This window comes from Galeopterus variegatus, unplaced genomic scaffold (genome assembly GCF_000696425.1).
Source record: "Galeopterus variegatus unplaced genomic scaffold, G_variegatus-3.0.2 Scaffold5130, whole genome shotgun sequence".
NCBI classification, from domain to species: Eukaryota; Metazoa; Chordata; class Mammalia; order Dermoptera; family Cynocephalidae; genus Galeopterus; species Galeopterus variegatus.
The window spans coordinates 109809-132516 of NW_007731241.1; the positions used below are offsets into that span (position 1 = coordinate 109809).

The window sequence follows — 22708 nt, forward strand, 5'->3', positions numbered from 1 at the left end:
AAAAAGATAACCGGTAAGGGGATCTTAACCCTTGGCTTGGTATTGTCAGCACCACGCTCACCCAGTGAGCTAACCGGCCATCCCTATATGGGATCTGAACCCGTGGCCTTGGTGTTATCAGCACCGCACTCTCCCGAGTGAGCCACGGGGCCGGCCCCATTGTGAGGGAGTAGATTAATGAATGAATGAATGAATGGTTCCTTAATCAGTGGATGAGTGTAAGGTGGACTGATGGATGAATGAATGGATGACTAGGTGGTGATGGATAAATGAATGGAGGAAGATCATGAATGAATGTTTGGTAAATGGATGGCTTGGTGAATGTATGTATCAAGCTCTCTGCAAGCATGAAGTATTGTGCTTGCGAAGAACAGCCGTGACTGCACACCGGCTGCACCTCGGTGGGTCAGCTTGGGGTAGGTGCTGCAATTAGAAGTCCCACATTTCTCACTCAAAAAAGACTTTTCTCTCTACTTTCTCTTTCTTCAGGAAACTTGCTTCTAGGAGGGCTGCTACATTAATGTAGCAAACTGACAAGTTCCAAAGTAGAACCCCCGGGCAGTGCCAGTGGACAGACATCCTGAGCCATGTTCTCTCCTGTGCACGACTGTGGCACTGGGATGGAGCAGAATGGTGCCACATATTGGAAGATGTAAACAGCTTGTCAAGAACTTCCTTGTTCCCATATGGTGCTCCTAATTTTTTTTGGTCTCTCCTTCCTATGTCAGCAGATTGGCAAAGCAGGTGTTCCCAATAAGAGTTAGAATTAACTAGCACAAGATTCAAATCCTAGCTCTGAAATTACCTAACTGTGTGACTTTTGGCAAGTTACTTACCTCTCTTATCCTTAATTTTCTCATCTACAAAATGGAAATTTTCATAGCATCTAATTACCTCAAGGGGTGGTTGAGTGGATTAAGTGATATATTGCAGATAAAGTGAGTTGCTCAGTGCTGGGCATAGAATAAGTAATCAGAAACTATTACTAGTAGCTATTAATAAACCTTTCTTTTTTCCTTCTTTAAAAAATATATTTAATTTTTCATTGTACATGTCTATGGGGTACAGTTTGTTGTTTCAATACATGCATATATTGTGTAATGATCCAATCAGAATAGTTAGCATGTCTATCACCTCATTAAGCCTTTGACAGATAAAGAAGTTTGAAAATTGATGTTCATGAAGGCACTGAGGCAAAGAATTGAACTTTGGGAGTCAGGAGACCTGGGTTCTCATTTACTGTGTGACTTTGGGCAAATGCCTTTCCCTTTCTGAGACACTTTCTCCATCTGCATAATAGAGAATAGAACCTAAGGGCTCTAAGGTTTAGGATTCTTGATCAGCAGTATAATCCCAGTGTCATTTTATACCCCAGCACTACCACCAAACTGACCCTCTTTTGAACATGATCCTGAATGGCCAAGGGTGATGATAACAAATGCTCAAATCTACCAAAAATCAGCAGCCACTCAAGTTAGGGATTTTTGTCCTCATATTACAAATGAGGGCACTGAGGCTCAGGATAGTGAAGTGACTTGCCCAAGGTTACACAGCTAGTGTGGTGAAGTAGAATTCAAATCGAAGCACACTAACTACAGAGCCAGAACTCTGCCAACCGTACAATATCCCTCCCTTGGAATGTGTCTTATCTAACATTTGCTTGGTAAATGAGAGTCTATGTTTTCCTTAGGCTGGAGGATCGAAGGAGTGGGGACACAGAGCACAAAATTTTCCAGGGAGAGAGAAGACAACAGGCTCTCTTGAACTACAGTGGGGGTAATGCACAACACGGTGGCTTTAATGGCATCTTGCCCAAGCCACGTGGTGGGAGTTCCTGTGTTGGCAGCCTCAGCCTGCGTTCCCCCAGAAAATATCCAAAGCTTCTAGGAGAACTTAGACCACAGCCTCTAGTACCTGCATTCAAACCATCAGGTGGGCACAGTTCGAGAGTTTACTTCTTAAAGGGACATGAATGCTGGGTGGAACGGCAAGTGCTCTGGGGTGTGGGTAGGTGTGGCTAGTGGACATCAATCATATTAGTAATTTTTTCTTTCCTAAAACCTACAAGTGTTCTACAACTAACCCATTGTTAATGGCATTAATTACTTGTGACATGTTAGGCAAGTTATTGAACTACCCTGGGTTGGATTCCTTCTGTAAAATGAAGATTTAGGGAGGGTGAAACTACAATACTCTTAAGGCTACACCTAACTCTCCTAGCTGCCAAGACGTTCTTTCTTTGGGGGGTCATACATAACCGGGACCCCTCACAGAAAGAAGGTTTCCTGACCCGCACCCTTCCCACTGAAGTTTGGGGCCTGTTTCCCCTCAGTCTGATCCCTGCTGTGATGGGGGGCATGGTATTTCTTTCCAAGGCTCCTGAGCTCTGGATTCCTCTTTCAGTTTTGGGGGTCTACTCTAATCCCTCCATCCCCCATGGCCATTAAAATGGATGTCACTCTAACAGATGCTACACTCAGGAAAAAAACCACAGTATAGACTGGGGCAGTTGAAAGGGGCATAATGCTGGTAGTCTCCAAGATAAGGCAAAGGAAAGGAGGGGGATTTAGTGGGGGTGGCTTTGGGAGTGCAGCCTGAGTCGATGACCAGACATGGTCACACCATTCCCACCCTTCTCTGGAGGATTCATGCTCAGTGCATACACTTGTTGGGTGGGTCAGAGATTTTGTCCCACAGTGTGATGGGAACACTGAACTTGGAGTCAAGAGATCTGTGGCACATTCTAGGCCCTTATAAGACCTCGAGCCTCAGTTTCTTTAACTGTAAAATGGGCATAAAACTGATACCTAACGTTGTGGGGATTAAATGAGATCCACAGTAATTATTCAAAAACAACAACAGTAGTAATGGCAGACCATTATCTTATGGGCTAACTTTAGGCAAATCATTTCACATCTCTGAGCCTCATTTGTTCATTTGTAAAATGGGAATAAATCAATTTTCTGCCTTCTTCCCAAGGAGCTCTGAGCAGAATGGTGTCCTGGGACTGGATATCAAGTGATCTGTATTTCAGCTATGGTTTTGGCATTAACTTTCTGATGCACTGTGGAATGCCCTATGCTCTTTCTGTGCCTCAGTCTCCTCATCGATAAAATGAAGAGACTGTATTTGAGTTCCTTGACGGTCTCCTCTGGCTGCCCTCCCATGGTGACTGTAGACTAAATGCCATGGTAAGGAGATGTTGGTTTATAAAGAACTGACTATTGGAAGGTGCAGTAATAAGGATGGCCTCTCATCATTCCTGCTGCAAACAACTGTCCACACGGTAAATATGGCCATCCTGCACCATTGCTCAGGTACCTACCCCCTTTGGGAGTGGGCTCAGCTCCAGAATCACCTGCCACCTGGCTGTGGAAGGGAGGCTGGGGCGGAGAGACTGGCCAAACAAAAACCCCTTATCAGCTGGAAGCTCTGAAATCTGATTCCAGAAACAGTCAGAGCTGCTCACCTGCTCTGCTAGGCACAGGCTGGATGCAGAAGGACATCTCATCAAAATCCCAGACCAGTTGGCAGGTAGCATATGCCACAGCAGGCCCTTATGGGGCAGGATACCATATCTCAGAGTAGGGGGCTAGGGTGGCAAGAGAGAATGAGCGTCTGGTCACCTGATTGTAGCTGAGAAATTCAAACAGGAACCATGATGTTGGGCAAACACCACTTCACTGAACCCAAAGCTTGCCTCAAGCTACAGAACTCAGCAAATCTCTCCCCCTTTGTGGGATTTAGTTTCCTCATCTGCAAAAGAAGGAGCTGAGTTTGATCAGTGGGCCCCAAAGTCTTTTGATCTTGTATATCTCTCATTAAGAAATTTTGAGAATAAACCCCAGTATATGTGTATATATTTATAAATTATATGGCTCTCTGTTGATCCAAAATATTATGCACATCGTTAAACATGTCCCTCCATCCCCCACATGTAAAATGTGGAGATTGGATGATCTCTAAAGTTCCTTTTGCTGTACAATTCTGATGCTGTACCTCTGTAGGTTTCTGAGTTTCCTCGTCTGTACAACGTGCTTATGTCTGTATTGCCCTCACTAATTATTCATTCAACAAATATTTAAAGATTGTCAACCATGGGCCACTATTAGGTGCAGGGATACTGCAAGGAATAAAACAGACACTGTCCCCACCCTCAGTGGTTCAAACGTTCCTCCTGTCAATCAAAGGAAGTAACATTGCTGTTTTTGAACATTGGCAATTCCATATGGTTCTGATTATTAGGCATGATAGTGATTAGATGAGGGAAAACTGCTATAATTCATGCACCCAACTAGTGTTTGTTTGGCCCCTGCCATTTATTAGGTGAGAGAGATACAATGAGAACATAGACACAGTCCCTATTTTCATGATGCTTAGTCTATTAGGAGAGGGACGCTTGCACAAATCAATATAAAATTACAAATGTGTTGAGAACAGAGTGATAAGAAAGTCTGTAATGGGGAGTGTGACACAGTCTGGAGCACGTTGAAAGGAGTCAAGGAAGAAACCGCATTTGAGCTAAGATCTAAAAGTGGAGTAGGTATAAACTAGGCACAATAGGAGAGGGAGAGTGTTCCTAGCAACATGTGCAAAGGCCCAGTGGCGGGAAGAAACATAAGAAATTTGAGTAACTAAAAGGAATAGGAAACAGCTAGAGCAGAGAGAGTGAGGGGTAGCATTTTAGGGATAATTTTAGGGAGGTTGGCAGGACCGTGACTCATCAGGGAGGGAGTTGACTCTGTAACCGTGGGAAAGTAATGGCAGGCTTTAGAAAGAAGGGAGAGTTTACATCTTTTTCAAAGAGGTTCTTCTGGCTCTGTGTGGGGATTATATAAGGGAACCAAGGCTAGAGGAAGGCTGTATTATAATGAGTGGTATGAGATGGGATTATAACAACAGTGATTGCCTAAGCTTATTGGACATAAAACAAGATGAGAAAAACAAAACAAAAACACCCATAACCTTAAAATCCAAACCACAGTGACAGAAAATACAGCTGGTAGAGAAGAACATACCTGCAATAGGGCAGACCTGAGTTCAGTCCTTGGTTTCACCACTCACAACTGTGTGACCTTGATTTGAGGGTTTGGTTTTTGTTTGTTTGTTTGTTTGTTTATGGCTGGCCAGTGCTGGATCCAAACCCACGACCTTGGTGTAACAAGGCGGTGCTCTAACCAACTGAGCCAACGAGCCAACGAGCCAACCTTCAAACTGTGTGACCTTGGACAAATCACACCTCACCTCCCTGGTCTGTTTTTCCACCTCTTCAAAGTGTGCTGTTCTATAAACACATCAATTAGGTGCTCTAGGTTCTCATCCCAATTCTGATTCTTATCAGCCATGTGTCCTTGAGTGAGCCACTTCTACTCTCTGAGCGTCAGTTTCCTCATCTGTAAAATAGGGTCTTGAAAATACCTCTCTCATTATTATGAGGATGGAACTAGATAACATGAAATGTGCTTAGCACAGGGTTGGGCACATAGCAACGTAAGGAGCTTGGCATGTGCATTCCCACCACGAGTGAGTGTGCACACACACTATGAATACACACACTTCAGGCCCAGATGGCACCTCTCTTCCCTCAGGAGTGACTTGGCATGCGCATTCCCACCATGAGTGAGTGCGCACACACACTATGAATACACACACTTCAGGCCCAGATGGCACCTCTCTTCCCTCAGGAGTGCTAACTGTCTTGTAAAATTCCAGCTCACTTGCTTAAGCTTAACTTTTAATGAAGCCAGAGAACAGTGATCCATTGCTGTTTCTGCTCAGCAAAGCTGTCAGCGGGATCTAAGCCCTGGGAATCTGGTAGCTAGGGGATTCTCCCTATGAGAAACATTTGCGTCCAGCGGATCTTAATATTTGTTTTGAACAGACACATGTAGATGTGAATTACTTAATGACTGTTTTAGGGTTCGGCATTGTTCCTGTATTTGATTTGGCTTTGTCTCTATGACATCTTAATTCAATGTTTTATTTCACAGAGCTCCGCACACAGCCTGTGGCATATGGGAGCTCCCTCAGCAAAATTTCAAATGGCAGGAGGGGGAGAGACAGAAGCAGAGAGGGAAAGCAGACTATAGCTTCAAGGATGTGCAGTTAAGCGGGGCTGCTGGGTGCAAGGGATAGTCTAGATTTGTAAGCATGGATATTAGAAGTAGACCAAACCCTTGCCGCTGTGGAAACAAAACTTATCACTGCTATTTGGAAGTCTAAACAGTGTCTTTTTCAATTTCCTAATCTGATTGATCACAGTTGGAGAGATTGTAAATTTCACGCTTGTCCATAACACATGGAGGGGCCCAGCTAAGCTTTTGACACTGCTGTTCAAAGTCATCCCTGGCTGCATCAGAGTCGGAAGAGGAGCCAGAAGAAGCAGATCAAACCTGAGACCCTGTCTGAGAGGGCAGCAACCCTTCTGGGGTCACCCCCCAGCCTAGGAGCTGAGGACCTAAGAAGTCCTTAACTGGCTTACAAGGTCCACACTTGATCTGTTTCCTGCCTACCTCTTGGGGGTCATCTCCTGTTATTCTCCCCCTCACTCTCTCTAGTCCAGCCACACTGACCTCTTTGCTATTCCTAAAATATGCCAAGCATGCTTCCACCTCAGGGCCTTTGCACTTGCTGTTCCTTTTGCCTCAAACACTTTTCCCCCATTATCTTCACAGCTCACTCCCTCCCTTAATCCAGGACCCTGACCACTCCATCCAACAAAGTGGCTACTTTCTTCACCGTCTATTCCTTTCCCCTACTTTATTCTTCTTGGAAACACTATTACCACCAGATCTTATATTATTTATTTATTTCTTCACTTATTATCTTTCTTCTCCACTAGAGCAGTTTGTTTGCTGCTATATTGAGTAGCTCAATAAAATTGTTAAATGAGTGAATGAATGAATAAATGAGTGAACAAAAGTACAACTTTTTTTTTTTTACCCACATGCAGCTTCTTCCACTTTGTGCATTTATTCCCTTGTGGCTAATTTTATCTTCAACATTTGTGGGATCACCACAATCCCGTCATCATTGGTAGTTGCTCAAAGAATGCAAACTTGATTTCTTGTTAACCAGAGCTAGACCATGAAGGACAAGGAACTTTATGGCCCACACTGGAGACTGCATCCTTGATCCAATGGCAGGGAAGTTGGAACTTTTATATTATATGGGCAGTTCCCTTCCACAACTCCCCTTCATTAGCACTGACTATTTCCCAGCAGGTTATACTCCCCTCCAGAAAGTTCAACCTTTTTTTTTTTTTTTTTTTTTTTACCATGGGAAAATAAATGGTCTTTGAGACTCTTCTGGGGGTAAAGGCCTTATTCATTCTGATCATTCCTTGCATCTGTAGGGAAAAATCGATAAAATAAAGAATCATCCCTATTTTACGGATCAGATAACTAAGGATCACTGTGTGAGTCTAAGCAAAGGACTCCATGCCTAATTGAGGGTCTCCCCATCCTCTGTTTTTCTTCATTCCCCTGCCTTTATTCCTACCTATGTTATCATACTTAAGGCTGTTTGCCTCATGTCCTGTGTCCTCATGTTTGTGTCTACCTTTGCCTCTAAACTCCAAGATCCTCAAAGGAAGAGATTGCATTTCATTCATCTTTTTCTCCCCAATGAGCCTGACCTATAGTAATAATAAAAACTATAATTTATTATTAATAGCAGGAGCTAACATTGATGGAGCCCATGCTGTGTGCCAAATAGCACTTTCCATAAATTAGATCATTCAGTGATCACAACAGCTGTTGGACGTAGCTGCTATTATTAGCCCCATCTTATGGATGAGAAAACTGAGATTGAGAAGGTCACATAGCCAGTAAGTGTTCACAAACAGCGAAAAGAAACATTTCTTTTGATTAATTTGCTTTTGGGATCTGTCAGATTTTTGTAAACAGCTCTACACATCTCCAGTGGCTCTTTAAGGAACACCGAAACTATATTCAAAATTGAATACAGAGCATTGGAATGGTCAAGAGGCAAGGCCGAGGAACGTGAGCATCATCCTGACAAACCCCAGCCCAGGTGGTGAGGGTCTTAACATCTACTCTCTCTGCATCTAATTAGGCCATAGGAACAAGAGCACCCAGTTTATGGAGGTCATGGTCTGTACCAGGCACTGCGCCATGCTCTTTACACGAACTATCTTATTCACTCCTTGCTACAACCCGTGAAAGGAATGTGTTGCAGATAGGGAAACTGAGACACAAAGAGGGGAGATGACTAGCAGGTCCCACTGGTAGAAACTGGCAAAGAAGGATTTGAGCCTGGGTAGATCTGATTTCAGAGTCCAATTCTCTTCATTTCTACTACCTCCATCTCAGAAATATTCTCACACATCTCCGGGAAAGTCTTAGTCACAAGCAATTAAAGAGCTTCGGTTTTGCTCAGCCTCTGGGAATTCTTCCACCTCACAGGTAGGTAAATCCAGCCACTCTGAAAGAAAGGGTAGTTTTAAATTTATTGTACCCCTGCAGCATGCCTGAAGTGTTCATGGAGCAGAAGTCATATGACCTAGGCTTCTTTCCTCATTACAGGAGTTGAGATCTTAGGGATGTTCCCCCTTTTTGGTGACCTAAACTGGGGGATGGAAGTAACTAAGACTCTCAGGCCTGGAGTGCACTGGTTAACATGTTTACCTGCCCAGCCAGACCGATTTCTATGTCTTGGGAGCCTCATTCTGACATTAGGGAGAATCATATCTATTAGTAGTGTGCATGTCTTTTGGGTTGCACTGATCAGAATCTCCAGCGTGTCAGAATTGGAGGTGGGGCTAATTGGAGGTGGAGACAGCTAATCTGTTGCTGCATTTGGACCATGTGTACTTATACAATTAATGCATCCAGTGTTCTTTGGACATTCACCACACTCTGGTTCTCTAAGAGCACGTTTGCCAAGTGAACACAGCAGCATGTCAGAAATGACCCCTCCACCAACTCATTCAACAAATTTCACCTTCCAAAAGAAGAAAGATTGACCCAAACAATAACACTTCCTTCCCAGAGAAAAACGTTCATTCATCGCCAGATAAGCATTCTCTGTGACCCTCAGTATATTGACTGTCAGATAATCTCCCAACAGCCCTTCACCCTGCTCCCGAGGACAAGGACCAAGTCAGCACAAATGTACTAACAAATCTCTTGGCACCAAGGGGAGTCAAATTAAATGGTTCAGAGGTATTATTTCTGCCTTACCACTTGGCCATCTTTCCCTTTATGCAGTAAAATCTCCAATAGTTTGGAATTTATGATCCTTTGGACAGAGACAGAGCTGAAGTCTGCTTCTTGACTATTCTGCATAGAAAGGATTTTCGAAGAAAATTAATAGCTTGTTAAAAGAATTGTAAAGGGAATGCTTATTCTATGTAAGGGTGCCGCTTTTCTAGCCCTTTGCTAGCACTCAAGTATCCACAAACAATTGATATGTTAATTTCAAGTGATTTTTAAATGTTCATTAAGTCCTCCCCTACTACTAGTCGTCAATATGGTTATTGTGGTTTGAGCTGGCTTTAAACACTAGGTTTTCACTGAGCCTAAAACTTCTTAGGTATAAACTTTTCTAGACTAAGCAATTAACAAGGAGAATTAAGTTAAAGCCAGGTAAAATGATGACTCTTCTTTGGTGGGGATTAAAGTGGGGGGGGGGATCTCTCTACAGTTCAGGCACCATATTGATTCATGTTGGCTCCCTTCCTGCTGGTGTAGGATGAAGTTTGACTATGGTGACCCTACATCCTGGTTTGCCTGGGATAATCCCTGTTAGATTTTCCATCCTGGATTAATTACTAACAACACTCCTTTCATTCTTAAAGATGTCTTGATATGAACAATTAATTATATAGTCAGTGTAGATTTGATGAAACAAAGGGATTAAAATTGTGATTTCTCAAGGAGATTGAGCTTTCTTTAGACTGGCAGCATTTGGTCTTCTCTATACAAACAAAAAGAATGCTCTGTGAGAATGATGTACTAATGATTCTAAATCCAGATTGCTCTTCAATAGCTCCCCAACCCCCTAACTGAAACAGATCAGAAAGCAGCTAATCTTCCTTCACGGAGCGGGATTTGGGGACCATTCCCTACCCCGTCTCATGTGTGTTAATTCCATCTCAGTATAGTTGCCTGTCAGAAGTTGAAATCCCAAAATTTTTATTGACAGCATTATTTGGGAAAGAAATGGGTAGGTATGAAGAACTTAATATGGGAAAGAATTGTTGATTTCCTTTTGGCCATTATAGGCTTTGTTACAGAGCCGATGTCCATTGAATAAACATTATGTGACACATTCTATTCGGAATATCTTACCTGACTCAGTCTTCACAATCCACCTGGTCTAAGGGGCCACTGCTATTATTTCTAGTTTCAAGCTGATAAACAGGCTCAGAGAGGTAAAGCCACTTGCTCAGAACACCCAGCTAATAAATGATAGGACCAGGACAGGAATCCAGGTTGTCTTATGCTCAAGTCTGAGCTCTTAACCACTATGATATACTGCCTCCCACTCTGTTATACTGTTCTGACATTTGAGTCAGACATCTGCTTGCAATTTGATACATTATAAAGCTATTGCCTCATCAAGTATGCCTCACCAAGGGGGAGGGGGAGGGGCTACGGGGGAGTTTTGCTTGGAGTGCTATTGTACAATGTATGCATGTTACTATGAAATCTACAAACTGAATGTATGCATACTTCTATGCTAGTGCTAAATTACTTTCAGAGACAGACTTAAAATACCCTGGGGAAGTTCACTGAGGGAGGGGGGACCTTACCTATTAACAAATAAGGGTGTAACCAACAGGACTGGCTAGTGTTTCATCCGTTCCCTCCCCCGTCTCCCTGCAGACAGCTACTTGTGCTGATCTGCTGACTGTGAGCTGGGCTTGACTCACGGAACTCAACAACATTTCTGATGAGAACAAGTCCCCAGATTGCCTCTAGAGGAAGCCACTGGGGCTCAGCTGATGCTATGCCACTGTCTCTGTCCTTTTTACTCCTAAGAACTCTGCTTTGGTAACATGGTACTTTCACCCTTAAGTAAGTATAGAGCATTGAAAAGGAAGTGGAAAACTGACCCTCACTGGACGTGGCTGGCTTGGGTGAGATTAGAGATGATTCAGGTTTTACAGCTAGTCTGTTAAAAGACAACTCCAATCCAGCCTTTCCTGAGGTCTTGGATATAAATATTCTTTGCACATTTTCTACCCCAAACCAGGAGTACCAGCTATAAAACAGAGACCATGCCTGTTACAGAAGTATTAAATGGGATCCTTCTAGCATGATGTAAATTTAGGGTTTACGGCTCAGACTTTTACTTCAGGGTGGTTTCCAGAAGGGAAGAAGACCCAAGACATTAAAAGACACGAAGAGTGAAATAATACCAGGGGAGTACGAGGGGTTGCTATTGTAAAAGTCTCCAATGGATTAAATTAGAATTAGCAGAAAGCTACAGAAAGCATGTGGGTTGAGAGGCCTTGTGGACAATTCATAAGATTTGAATTGACCAAGGGAAGGGTATGACAGGAACAAACAGACAGACAAAGGGTAAAAGTACCAAGCAAGGTAGACATCAGGCATGCTTTTCTGAATTAAAACACTGCCAGGAATCTGCTTTCTTCTGCCTACACTCCTGAAATGGAAGACTCTGGACTAAACGCCATGCTTCTAGTTTCCAGTGAAATTTCCTCTAGTCCCTTCTACAAGGGCATTTTCTTTGGCCACCACAGCACCTGATTCACCAACAATAGGTACACTCTAAAGGTGGAATGGATGGCAGAAGCTCAGGAAAATAAAACTGCTGACGTCAAAACTCTCTGCAAAGAACCTCCTTTCAAGTAGAGAAGCATCAGCTTTTGATGGCCTTTGGTGTTATTGTTCCACTTCTCCAGCCTGTGTCAGCAGGTGTCCCCTCCCTCCCATCCATAAATACTGGTAGCTACTGCCTGCAGCCTGCTACATCCTACTGGCCCATCATGTTTCATGTCCACCCATTCCCAGCATGGGACACCCATTTTTCTAAAGACCTGTATGAACCTCTGTCAGACTGTGAAAAGTTCTTCAGTCTGGGTTTGATTCTTCAGATATGATTCCCCATCAGTCTTTCAACCTACACCTACTGGAAAGTTGAGTTTCAGTTGTGCCAGAACAGGCATTCTGTCCGAAGCACTTTCCAGAAATGTTTTCAATCTACTCCCTAATGCAGCCTGCCACTATTAATACATCCTCCAAGTGGCCTCCCCTGGTCCACTTTTTTCTTATGCTCCCACTGAACCACTCATTCAACATCAGCCAAAAATGAGTTTTTATACTGCTTTGATTTTCCCTGACAGAGAGCACAGTCTTCTTCCTTTTATTCTCAACTCCTCTAAAACGAATGATTTATGAAAAGAATTGGGTTGCCTCTGTCTTGGAATGCTTCCATTTTCCCCAGCCTCCTTTTCCTTTCACCCCACATCCTGTTCTCCCTCTTTCTACCTTCCTTTTATGACACCATTTCTACCACCATCCAAGGATCTGTTCTCATTTTTGAGTTCCACACAATCAGATTCTTTTGGAAAAATCGAATAAAACTCTTCCAAGATTATCTTCACGATCTTGGAAGGCTCCACCCTGACTCTTGAGCACAAAGTCTTGGTTTTGGATGCTGGGAAGGAGAGAATTCAGCAGCAGCAGCCACAGCCAGAAAGGTGTGGAGGAGGGTGCTGTTTTGGGTGAATTTGAAGGAACAGCATATGGGCTTTTGTCAAAACGTTCAGAGCTCGCTAGTTGCTGAGCTGAGGATAGATATGTGCTGCTGTCTCTGAACATTGCTCGAGCCAGTTAAACCTTCATCTTCTCTTCTTGTATAATTCACCCCGACCAGCTCAGATCCACCATTCCTTTCCCCCCCTTGGCCTCTGAGCTCTGTGATACCAAGAAAAGTTTTTCAGGAAAGTCATACCCTACCTACACCGCCCACCCAAAGAGATCAAAAGCTCTTGAATAGGAGCTATAGGGTCTGTTGAGTTTTGCTCCCCCCAAAGAATCCCTGTCCCTTCTCACCAGCTGCCACCTCACACAAGTGATTAGTTCCCATGTTCCAGCGGGAGATACCAAGTAGTGACGGGAAAAGACAGGCGCCCTGGCCCAGCTGCCTGCATCCTCCCCTCAGGGCTCCGGGTCACAGGCCAGACGGGGGGACCTTCAGGGTCTCCCCTTTTAAGAAAGAGATTATTACCTTGGCAGTGGCTTGCGGGCCGTGATACTGGCGACAATGATGCTCTCGGGACGCGGAGTGGCCACTGCTTTGAAGGTTCCTCGCCAGAACTTCTCAAAAAGCTGCTTCTCGCCTTGCTGAACGCTCGCCATAGCCAAACCAAATGGGCCAGGACAGCCGGGCGCTGTCCAAAGTGCTGAAACGTAGACTCCAGACCGGGGCACACCCGGCTCCGGGCTCGGTCCGTGTGAAACCCAGCGGGGTGGGATGGGAGAGACTGGAGTTCAGGGCGGGGGATGGGGGCCTCAGCGCTGGCAGGCGGCGGAGAAAGAAGGCTTGTCCGCCGGCTTTCTTCGCCTTCTCGGTTGGCTCTGTGTTGCGCTCTGAGCTTGCTGAGCCTCCGCGCCCCAGGAAGGGAAGGCAGGGCTGGCTTCCTCGGCAGCCCAGGAGAGAAGAGGCGACGGGGTCGTCTGTGTGTGCGTGCGCGTGTGAGCTCCGGCGCGCCCGGGTTTTGTCTCTCGCACAATGTGACGTTGGGAGAGGAGGCTGGTCGCGCGAGCTGCACTTTCCTCCCCCCTCTCCGTCTCTCCTCCTCTCCACCAACACCCTCCTCCTCTGGCTCAGCCTCCTGCCGCCATCTGCATAACAAAAGCCCGCAGGTCTAAGGAGGAGAAAGGGCGGGGCGTGCGCCTGTCACCAGGGCCCGGTGGTGGCGATGGAGTTGGAGCGCTGACCCCTCTGAGAGGCAATCCCGGCACCCCGAACTGAACCAGGCAGAGGATCCTGCTTCCCAGCCCCCTGTTCTCCCCCGTCATCGTGGGGCATTCCCCCACCCTTTCCTTTCGTGCCCTCTGGGTCCGGCCACCTCCCTTCCGAGCCCCTTCTCAAGTCTTGTAGCGGGCTTCTACTGAGGGGGGAAGTAAAAAACTTAACCTATCGGCCCAAGGCACACCCCCCCCACTTCTGGGAGGTACTGCCTAGGCCGGCGAAGGGGGTCCCCTGCGTTCTTCTCTGCGCCTGGGGGCCGCGAGATCTCCACCACCCAGAAAGTGCCATTTGATGGACAATCAGTCACCAGTTCGGCTTCTCACCATCTGCCGAGCCTAACCCCCGCCCGCAGAGGGGCGCAGCGTTACATCTGTGCATGCGGCGCTGCTTAAAGGATCTCTCTTTTGTGCCGCACAGCCAGCCTGCCCAACGTCCCCACGGCCAAACCCGTCCAAAGGGAAGGGTACCCCGCCCACCCCACCCTCCCCCCACCCACTCCTGGGGAATTCAGCTGCTGCCACTTTTCTTAACACGGTTTCTCTCGGGAAAGGACTACGTTTTGGAAGAGGATTTAAGGGGGGAAATCTGAGGATTACAGGGGATAGTTACTTTCTGGTCTCTCCTCCCCATCTTCTAGCCCCTCACAGTTTACTCATACTCTTAGCAAATGGAGGTTTAGAATCCCAAATAAACCTCGAGGATCTAGGCAGAATCACCCCTCCCGACCCCCCACTCCAGGGTTTTCATTCAGAAAAAGATACCATTGCGGGACCCCACAGACTATCTCTCCCTCCTCGGAGCCCTTTAATCTCAGCAGAGTTGCTACTACCCCCGCCACACCCACTAGGTTGTAAATCCTGGAAAGAGGCCTCAATGTGTCTTAAAGGCCTCCAAGCACCTGGAACCGCATCCCCGACACAGCGGGAATAAACCCATGCTTCTTGCTGATGCTGGCAGCGATGGGGACCCAAAGGTCCGGGGGCACCAATGTGAACTTCAGAAATTCTTTGAAAGGGAACAGGAGGTAAATAGGAAGTAAAGGGGTGGAGGAGGATAGAGAGAACAAGATGGGGCAGGGGAAGATAAAAACCTGGAGTAAATGACTATCCGTCCGGGAGAGTATATACATTTGGATGTGTGTGTGTATCCCAAGTTTGTGTACCCGCTTCTGTGAGAGCCTGAGAGCGCTGCTCGCTCTGCAGTGACCCCTTCTGGTCAATAAATAGAGGTGCATTTGCTGGCTTTGGGTTGTGGCTGCCAGGAGGTGGGGCTGGGATGCTTGCAGCTGAAGGAAAGTAGAGCCTAGCCTCACCCCTCCCCTCCGTCACGCCCCCCCCCATGCCAGAAATCCCCCATCCCCCATTGATCTCAGGCCCCATTTCCCACCCTGAAGTTGATGTCCTTTTAAATTCAGTCTAAAGCTGGCCCTTTAATTAACCTGGGATATTTGAAACTATCCTTAGTCATGACATTTGGAATATGAACTGAGTCACTTGCAAGGGAGAGGTAGGTGGGATATTACCCCCACAAGATCAATCAATATCTCCCAGCTGTGCTCTTGTTCTTAATTCCTAGAACGTTGCTCAAGCTTCCACTGGCACACAATTGTCTCTTTGAGCCACACAGCAACCAGGTAGGGTGGGAGAGGAAACTGCTTTTACTGTTTTAAAGATGAGAAAATTGAGGTCTAGGATGGCCAGGTGACTTGGTCAAGGTGATTCTGGACGGAACAAAGAAGGTCTGTGAAGGATAGTTTCTGTTTTGGCTGGAGGTGGGGATGGGGGGACCCTTGGGATGCTAGGTGAGACTTGATAAAAATCACCAGATATCAATAAGCTACGTTCTTAAAAGCACACGGTGTTGAGGCTTCTAAGTTAGGAGTCTCCAGTAATACGTTCAGGGCCTGGGAGCCAGAAGGCCAGGGTTCAAATTTTAGCTCTGTCATTTCCTATCCATCTGATCTTGGAGGAGTGACTTCACCTGCCTATGCCTTAGTTTTTTGGTTTTTGGTTTTTATCAGCAGTGTGAAGATCCTATAAAGATTAAATGTATGTGTTTAGATGGACTAGCTTTAAGGATTAAAGGAATTAACACAGATACAGGTTACGGAACAGTGTCTGGGACATAGTTTACTAAAGAATGTCAATTATAATCCCAATACTTAGGAACACAGCCTCTGGAGTCAGACAGAACTAGAGTATAAAACCCAGCTCTGCCACTTTACAGCTGGATGACCTTGGGCCAGTAGCTAATAGCTTCAGTTTCCCCATCTGCAAAATGGAGACATTAGCACACACTTCATATAGTTGTGAGGATTAAGTGAAATATTACCTGTAAAGGACTTAACACAGTGTCCAGTTCATAGTCAGTGGCCATTAAATGGTAGCTATTATTGCTGATGCTGTTGGAATCATCACTTGTTAGTATCTTAAGTCAGGCCATGTTCAGTTCAATAATCATTAATTGATGACTGTCTTGGATCTTGTTCAGACACCATCCTGGCACAGAGGGTCCAAAGATAAACAAGACATGGGCCTGTCCCTAAAGAAGTTCACAATCTAATTCACCTTCTGGGTCCCCATTGCCTAACATTTGTCTTCTTTGTACTTTATCAAAGTGACTTAGACTTTAGATCCACCTTCTTCCATATAACTGGAATTTCAATTCCTCCATCACTTTATCAAAAATATAACCATCTTGTGACTCATTCCTTCAGGGTATTGCTGTCTGTTTCTCCAGGTGTAAGTCAGCCTACCCATAAACCGAGACCCATCAACATGATGGTTAATGAATACAAATATGTGGCACAATTGCTGCATGTCCTTTGTACTATGCTGATGGCACACAACACTAGTCCATCACAACATTTTTTCTGGGATCTAACCTCAGAATCCTTCTCAACATAATCTTCTAGATAGCCACTGCCAGTTGGTTGGAGTTGGCATTTCAGATAAAATCAATTTGTCATCCATGTCTAGAGGGTGCATCTTTACCTGATTGGTACTGTTCTTTCATTTGAAAAAGAGGAGACCAGGGAGAAGTGATTCTAGGATTTGCAAATCCAGGCACTCTAGAGTAGAAGCTAAAGAGGTTCTCATGCATCCTTTGCCCTAGTGATCTGAAGAAGCAGCACCTCCACCTCAGAGAAATGGCTTCCTCTCCTCCTGAGGCAGCTCAAATCCTACCCTGCTAACATTACTGTGTTACCTCGGGTAAATCCTTTAGTCTCTCTGTGTCCAGGACTTCTCTGAGTACAATGGAGCTAATCATTATCTACCAGCATCAAGGAACATGGGGGAACTTGACAGTCTGTACCCATTTCCAAAAGTCCAGTGAACAGTGAAAAATTCAAATAATGATTGAGATAATAGGAACTATGATAATGAGGCTAATTCATCTGTCTTTGTGCTTTAAAACATGATCTTGCTAAACCATTCAAACTACAAGGTTCTGTATTTCTTCACAGAGACATTTGGGGAGGAAAAAAATGATTGCACTGCTCTACTCAGGGTTTAACAATCCTCACTTTTTGAAAGTTCTACCTTGTGTCTAATCTAAATCCCACCTCTGCTATTTATTGCCCATTCTTCCCCTAGAACATAGATATGTACTGCTTCAAATGCCTCTGAACTAACATGAATAAACAAGGAACCCTCCTTCCTTTATTTCATAGTTCCTAAGATTCTATAAGACAAATGCATTCATTGTTGTCTCAAAAAATAATTATGGCTACGCCTGTCAAGTATATGTTGCTATGTTCTATATTCTAGTCACCGTGTGTGCTAAACCCTTGATGAACATTTTTTCATTTAATTCTCACAAGTCTGTGAGAAAGGAACTATCAATGTCTAAATTTTACATATTGGAAACTAAGTCTTTGAGTGGTTACAATTACTTGCCCAGAATTGCATAGCTAGCAAGTAGTGGAGTCTTGTTTAAAACCCAGATCTGTCTTAAAGTTCAGGCTACACTGAGTTTCAGCAAAAAGATCACAGAAGTGTAACGTTAGGAGAGTATGCACATGTGTCCATCCTGTCTATAGGTTGGATACAAATCTAGAGCTGCCCATCAATCTAAATATCTATTTATGTTACAAATGCAATTTTCAGAGCCTCCACCCTCTTTCTGAAGGAATGGCAAAAACTACTTTCCTAGTACAGCCCTAATATGGGCATCCTGGATTTTAAATAGTTGGGAGGACAGGACATGAATCTTCAAGGCTGCCATATTGATTTTGTTGAAGGAGATCAAGATGAAGAATCTTGGCAGGGAGGAGAACAGGAGGATGGAGCTGTCCAACATCAGGACCTGAATAAAAGGGACTATTCCTCTCCAGAAAAATTGTATCGGCCACCTAATTGGCCTCCCTGCTGCAAGAATTTAATTTGATTTCTGCTTACTTGTTCTTTGTATTTACTCTCCCTAGGTCATTTTTTCCTCAAATTATGGGCCTCCTCATAACTTTCTTCTGCTGAAGACCTTTCACTGACTCCCCACAAATTAGTAGGGTAAGTGCCTAACCCACAAGGCACTCATGATCTGGTATCTGCCTTCTATATCTGCCCTTGAACTTCACCCTCTAGTCATTCCAAATAGCTCTTAGTATCCCTATATACCCGTTCTATTCCATGACTCTCTGAATACTTGAAAATAATCTTCTCTGACCTCTCTGTCCACCTGAAAAACTCCTATTCATCCCTCAACTTTTCATAATCACGTCATCTCAGAAGTCTTATCTGATCCATTCCTACCCTTCCATACCCATAACAAAATCTTCCCTCTCTTGGGCCTCTTCTGAGCCATGCATATACTTTCTAATTTATTTTGAGTAATTTGTCATAGAATTGTCTGTGAGATCCTTCAAAGGACTGCCTATGTCTGTTTCCTATTTGGGTCACCAATATCCAGTACAGGATTGGCACTTAGTAGGAGTTTGATAAATGCTAAAACAATGAGTAGATTTCATATACAGTACATAGCCATACTAATGTTTATATTACCTTAGCCTGTAGGCAATAGGCATGATTTTATACCCACATATTACACATGACAATACAACATTCACACTGCACTTAAGATTATAATGAAGCTGAAAAATTCCTATTGCCTAGTATGTCATATCCTTCATAACATTATAGTGCAACGCATTCCTCACATGTTTGTGTAATGCTGGTGTAAAAAATCCACGTAAAATATGTTGAGGGAGGGTGCCTAGCTTACCCACTGGGTGACCCTCCCAGAGATAGCTTAGACCTTTAAGGTAGAAAGCCAAGCACCTCACACATTAGGTCTGACCCCGTATGAAAGAGTCATTGTCTACTTTAGAATTCTTATATCTTTAAATAATTTCCACCCATCCCATAGCAAAATAATAGTTAAAAACAGTGTTACTCACTGAGTGCTTGCTGAGTGCCAGCCATAATTTATATCTGTGATTCATTTTCATAACTTTGTGGAGATGGTATTATACTAGTCTCCATTTAACAGATGAGGAAAATGAGACACAGAGAGACTTAGGAACATAATTAGAGGGTCCACACTCATGCAACTAGTAGCTAGTGTAGATAATAGAAAAATTCATTGCTGTTTCCTTTCATAACATACTTTTGCACATTGATGAAATCACTTAATGATGCATTTTTCAAAATATATCTTCATCACTACATGATGCATGATTGTACATGCTTATGCAGTTATTGGTGTCAGGCATTATTCTAAGTACTTTACAAATATTAACTCATTTAATGTTCACAACAACCCTATGGATTATGTCCTGCTATTAACCACATTTTGCATTAAAAAAAAAAAAAACCCTGAAGCACAGAGAGTTGAAATGTCTTGTCCGAGGACACACAGTTAGTAAAAGCTAAAGCCAACATATAAACTCAATCATCTGACTTGCAGAGTCCCTGCTTTTAAGTACTTTTATATACTACCTCTAATATGCTTTTTTATGTCCAAAAATGTCATTCATTCAGGTGTAAGTATGTGTTGGGCATGGAACTTGGACAGGGACAGAAATGGGTCCTACTCTCATGAACCTTACAGTCTAGTGGCGGGCGGGGAGGGGGGCAGGCGTTACGTTAAACATTGTAAAAAATAACCATGCCTCAAAGGGGAAATAATGTGAAACTGGATAACTGGAGAATTTACTAGGTTGAGTGTAAAGAGGTAAAATCTCTCTGAGACAGACAGTTGTATTTAAGCTGAGACTAAAAATAAGAGGCATTAACCAAGTGGAGAAGGTAGATAGCATTTCAGAAAAAGTATTCAGTATGTGCAAAGACCACACTCTGGAAGAGAGTTAGGTGCACTCAAGGAAGAGGCTGAAGCCCAGAGAACACAGTGATGGAAGAATGGAGGAGTTTGTGATGGATGACTGTGCTCCATGCAATGAAATTAGATTCTGAGTCTCACTTTCCTTTTAAGTGTAAAATGAGAGAACCACCATTATTACTCCCAGTTTTAAAAGCCAATGATATTATTTCATCGCTTCTCAAAGCGAGGTGCCTTGAAATCCTATTGGTATCCCCCCAGAAGGTTTTAGATGGTATTCAGGCAGATAGAGCACTAAATAACACTGGAGCACATGGTCATAAGGTGAAAAGTTATTCCTTTTTCAATCCCATCCAAGCCATTGGGTTACCTCCAGAAGTAGATCTCCACTCCTTGGTTTTCTTAAAATGTCTTGAATACATGTCTTAGCACTGGCTTTTCCACAATGATAGAAAAACTTCAGATTCAAAGGCATGGACAAACAGAATTTAACAACCTTGCTTTACCTTCGTTGAATTTATTTTTATAGTTACCTCCCATTATTAGCATGTGATACCGACAGAAGTAAATAGACTAGCATAATGAGCCCCTGTGTACCCATTGTCCAATATCAACAATTATCAATACACAGTCGATTTTGTTTCATCTGCAGTCTGTCCTACTTTCCACACTAATAAATTCTTCTGAAGCAAATCCAAGACATTGTGCTGTTCCGGTTGTAAATACTGCAAGATATGTCTCTATAAGATAGGAACTTCTTTTTTCTTTTCCTTTTTAGCATAACTGCAATAACATCACACTAAACAAAATTAACAATAGTTTCTTAATATCATTAAATATCCAGTCAGTGTCCACTTTTCTCAATTGTTTTTTAAGTGTTTATTTGTTGTTTGTTGGTTTGTTTGGATTGGGATTCAGATAAGGCCCATTCATTTGTGGTTGGAGGATATGTCTCCTTACGTATCTTTTAATCTATAGGTCCACTCTCCTGACCCCCCACATACAAGCATTCCATCTCTCTGTCTTCTTTATTTTTCATAAGCAACTTGGTTGTTTGAGTAATGGAGTTTCCCGTAATCTGTATTTTGCTGATTTTTACATGCCTGTGGCATTGATGATGTTTCTCTGCACCCTCTATTTCCTGTTAAGTGGCAGTGAGAGCTAGAGACTTAATCAGATTTAGGTTCAAAAGAAATTCCACTAGGAGGTTAATAATGCATAGTTTTACCTTTTCTTCGTATGATGCTAGCTGACATTGAAGATCATTACCTAATTTATTAATTTACTAGGGATTGCAAAATGGTGGTATTCTAATCTATTATTTATTTTTCATGTATTAGCTGGAATACTTCTATGAAGAAATATCCCTCATCAACTATTTGGGCAACTCAGAGCACCATTAGTATAAAATAAATACTTGGTACTTTTCCTTTATTCTTAATTTATAAAATAAGGAGTTGACGTACTAGCAACCTTATTATGTACTACTGAGTTGATTGGATGGTGGTGGTTGTTTTTTTAATCCTCCTAATGACTCAAGGATTTATATATTTGGTGTGTTATAATTAATTGCTGTTATTATCCTTATTGATGTTTAAACTGTCTCACCTTAAGCCAGGAGAGCCTATACAATTGGTTACTGAGTTTTTTGATATGACCTAGAAGTCTTTTAATGGCTTTCTTGCTTTCTGATATGTCAAGATGTTCCAAGCCCAACTTATAAATTTCCTGACCAAGACCTGGAATTAGCCATTTCGCTAAAAGGCACTGGTTCTTTTTAGCAGGTACCAGAGTTTCTCTTTACTACTGGATTAATTGGTCTTTGTTTCTGGGCCTTTAGAGCATACAGACCTAGGAAATTTTATTTTTATTCCTTCCTTTTTTTTCTTTGGTGACCGGCCAATACTGGGATTCAAACCCTCAAACTTGGTGTTATATGGCAGCACTCTAACCAACTGAGCTAACTAGCCAGCCTGGAAATTTTATTTTAAAACCAAAATATATCATAAGTTTTTACTTATATTTCTAGTTCAAAAGGGCTACAGTTTTTTCTTTAACCTCATAAATCTTACATTTGTGTCTCCTTTCTGACATAACAAAAATCCACATTCAGTGACACCAACATAATTACTCATTTCCTTTATCCCACAATACACACACATCCTTTTCAAAGCAACCATACTTATTCTACCACCTGCAATATGATTACTGAAATCAGTTTAAGATTCTTTTTATTTGCCTCTCACTTTGATGTATATTTAAACTACTGTGTTTTAAAGTCAGTTGGGATGAAATCACATTGAGGCTCATTTATTTACTTTTACTTTATTTTTAGGAATCAATTTTTAAATTTTTTCTTTTATTTATTAATATTGTTATATTTTTACATTCTAAGATGTTGTAGAGCAGTTAAAGGAGGGGGAGAGGGAAAGAGGGAGGGAAGTAAGGTAGAAGGAGAAGAAAG

At 43.2% G+C, this 22708-nt stretch overlaps 1 protein-coding gene across 1 annotated transcript in view; it reads right to left on the bottom strand.

Moving 5' to 3' along the window:
* Positions 1-13621, bottom strand: part of LOC103604412 (serine/arginine repetitive matrix protein 4-like) — a gene marked incomplete at its 3' end in the record, with an annotated part of 121241 nt that extends 107620 nt beyond the window's left edge. The window contains exon 1 of the mRNA XM_008588964.1: positions 13222-13621. Within this exon, the coding sequence (XP_008587186.1) occupies positions 13222-13352 (131 nt within the window). The remainder of the gene's footprint in view (positions 1-13221) is intronic.
* Positions 13622-22708: the final 9087 nt, after the last annotated feature.